Source organism: Seriola aureovittata, chromosome 22 (genome assembly GCF_021018895.1).
Source record: "Seriola aureovittata isolate HTS-2021-v1 ecotype China chromosome 22, ASM2101889v1, whole genome shotgun sequence".
Classification (NCBI taxonomy): Eukaryota; Metazoa; Chordata; class Actinopteri; order Carangiformes; family Carangidae; genus Seriola; species Seriola aureovittata.
The window spans coordinates 16,614,629-16,616,914 of NC_079385.1; the positions used below are offsets into that span (position 1 = coordinate 16,614,629).

At 45.6% G+C, this 2,286-nt stretch overlaps 1 protein-coding gene across 1 annotated transcript; it reads right to left on the bottom strand.

Moving 5' to 3' along the window:
- Positions 1–376: 376 nt before the first annotated feature.
- myf6 (myogenic factor 6) lies at positions 377–2,055 on the bottom strand. The gene is made up of 3 exons (XM_056367112.1): positions 1,410–2,055; positions 917–1,010; positions 377–791 (listed from the first exon to the last, which is right to left on the bottom strand). The coding sequence occupies exons 1-3, from the start codon at positions 1,923–1,925 to the stop codon at positions 682–684; spliced, it is 720 nt and encodes a 239-aa protein (XP_056223087.1). The 5' UTR covers positions 1,926–2,055; the 3' UTR covers positions 377–681.
- Positions 2,056–2,286: the final 231 nt, after the last annotated feature.

A 2,286-nucleotide genomic window follows, 5' to 3' on the forward strand; every position in this document is an offset into this window, starting at 1 on the left:
TCGGATAGCTTCATTATCCCGCCGGGCTTTGCACTCATGCCTGCGAGCCCAAGTTTCCATGTCTCCCAAACATCTGATAGGAGAGGAGAGCGGAGCGGAGCGGGGGGCACGCTGTGTTTGCAGGGGGGACTCGAGTTACTGTTGTGGGATCAGGCCCGCTGGATGCCAGTTGGAACAAAGAGAAGCAGCCCGGCAGCAAACTGCTCCAGGGCGGTTTAGACAGATTTTATGGACTTCTAATAGCCGTGAATGCTGGGGGGACCTGGTGGAGCTTGAACCGGTGTTAATGTAACCCACTGATGCTCGCATTGCCTCCGTTTGTCAAACCACAGCGAAGTGGAGGAAAAATTACCTTGAAGAATGAGGAACATAGCGGTTTACTATATTGCAAAAGTAGCATTTTATTTTCACGGCCAGTTATGTACAAATAATTAAATACAATCTCAGGTGTTTTTTGTTTTTTTTAAAGAGCTCATCTGCCTTTGAATACAAAATAAATAAATCTAAACTTGACATTATTATAAAATATGTACATATTTGCTGCTCCTGCTGCACAAATGAAGGCCACACGACAAAACAGAAGCCAGGACGGCTGACTATCGTGGAAATAATTTAGAGATAAACAATGGAAATTTTGAAAATCCTAAATACGCTGTCGGCTTAAAGGCCTTCGCCGACGTCTCAGTTCTCTGACACGTCCCCGCTGAAGCTGATCTTCTCGTCGCTGGTGATGCTGTCCACGATGGAGGACAGACGCAGGAGGCTGGAGGATGCGGAGGACTCACTGGTTCCTAAAAACAACAACAACAACAACAACAAAAAAGAAAGTGACGCTTAATTCCACTTTTACATTGTATTTTCTTTCCATCGTGAGTTTTGAAGTTTTGGCAATGAAGTTTTTGAAGTAAATTTCTACCTTCTCTCTGGTCTATCATTGCTGCATTGGAATGGTCAGCAGAGGTCGGCCAGGGCTCAGACGACTTCTTCCAGTGGTACTCATGACTGGCCACCTGTAGGGACACAACATACATGTTCGTGTTTAACATCAAGTCTAATGGATTCACATCATTTTTAAAATAAGAAAAATTGTTGCAGGAAAATCAATCATAAGATGAACAATGTGAATAAAAAATGGGAAATATTAATAGACTAACACCTGTATTTGTTAGGAAGGGACATTAGTGATCTCATTACTGAATATGCTGCTGTCATACCCAGCTGATATTAAAATATCATTGTGACACAGAGATAAACATGCAGTAAACACATCATAACGTCATAATAGGCATCATAGGAATACGAATACATAATTAAGCCATCATGATGTCCTTATAAAGCCATCTGAATATCACAGAGTCCTGAGGAACATTATGGGAATGCTATGAGGGTTGGATCCAGTATTAGCTTACACTGAGTTCTTTAGAGTTATGGGATGATCCGTTTTGGCTTTTCTCCTGCTCGTCCAGCGTTTGCAGCAGGTCCTGTAATCTCTCAATGTAGCTGATGGCGCTGCGTAAAATCTCCACCTTGGGTAGCCTCTGGTTTGGGTTGGCCACGGTCTTCCTCTTCAGCGCGTCGAAGGCCTCGTTGATCTTCTTGAGCCTCCTCCTCTCCCTGAGCGTGGCGGCCTTGCGTCTGTCGGTGGGCGCCGACTTTCTCTTGCAGATCTTGCAGGCCCACATGAGGCACTGGCCCTCGCAGTGCGCGCGGAGTCCCGGCGGCGCGAGGACGTGCTCCTCCCCGCTGCTCTCCCCGCCGGTCTCGGACGGAACGTTATCCTGGCCCGGAGACAGCGGGCTGTCGTTGCCGTTGTACAGAGGGGACACCCCCGCCATGTCCAAGTGTTGTAGTGGTCCATGATCCCCTTCCTCCAAGTAGCGTAAATCACTGAAAAGATAAGTGTTGGTCTCAAAAAGGTCCATCATATTGTTGCGCCCCTCTCTCTGTTTTGACAGCGGGACTGTGGCATTTAAATAGAGCAGCAGGGACACAAGTCACCAGGCTTATATATAGAATGTGAAACTCTATCCAACAGTTTGGCTGTCACACTGCATCAAGCATCTTTTTTTTTTTTTTCTTCAATGGGTCTTTACTACCTACTGACTTTGTGTAGGAAATAAATATACATTAAGGCCTCCACAAGGCATCGAAATGTCACCTCAGGTTTCATGACAGGTGCTTTAAATATCTGCATCCGGACAAAATGGCTAAACAGTCATATTTGCCTGAGCTGCCACTGAGAAAGTGAAAGACATAACACTGTTGTTTCACAGTTAACAGAGTGAA

Excerpts from the sequence above, each read along its gene's own strand:
- myf6 (XM_056367112.1), bottom strand. The coding sequence starts at position 1,925 with ATGATGGACCTTTTTGAGACCAACACTTATCTTTTCAGTGATTTACGC. Across the intron at positions 1,011-1,409 it reads ATAACTCTAAAGAACTCAGT|GTGGCCAGTCATGAGTACCA; the intron begins GTAAGCTAATAC and ends GTGTCCCTACAG. Across the intron at positions 792-916 it reads AATGATAGACCAGAGAGAAG|GAACCAGTGAGTCCTCCGCA; the intron begins GTAGAAATTTAC and ends TGTTGTTTTTAG.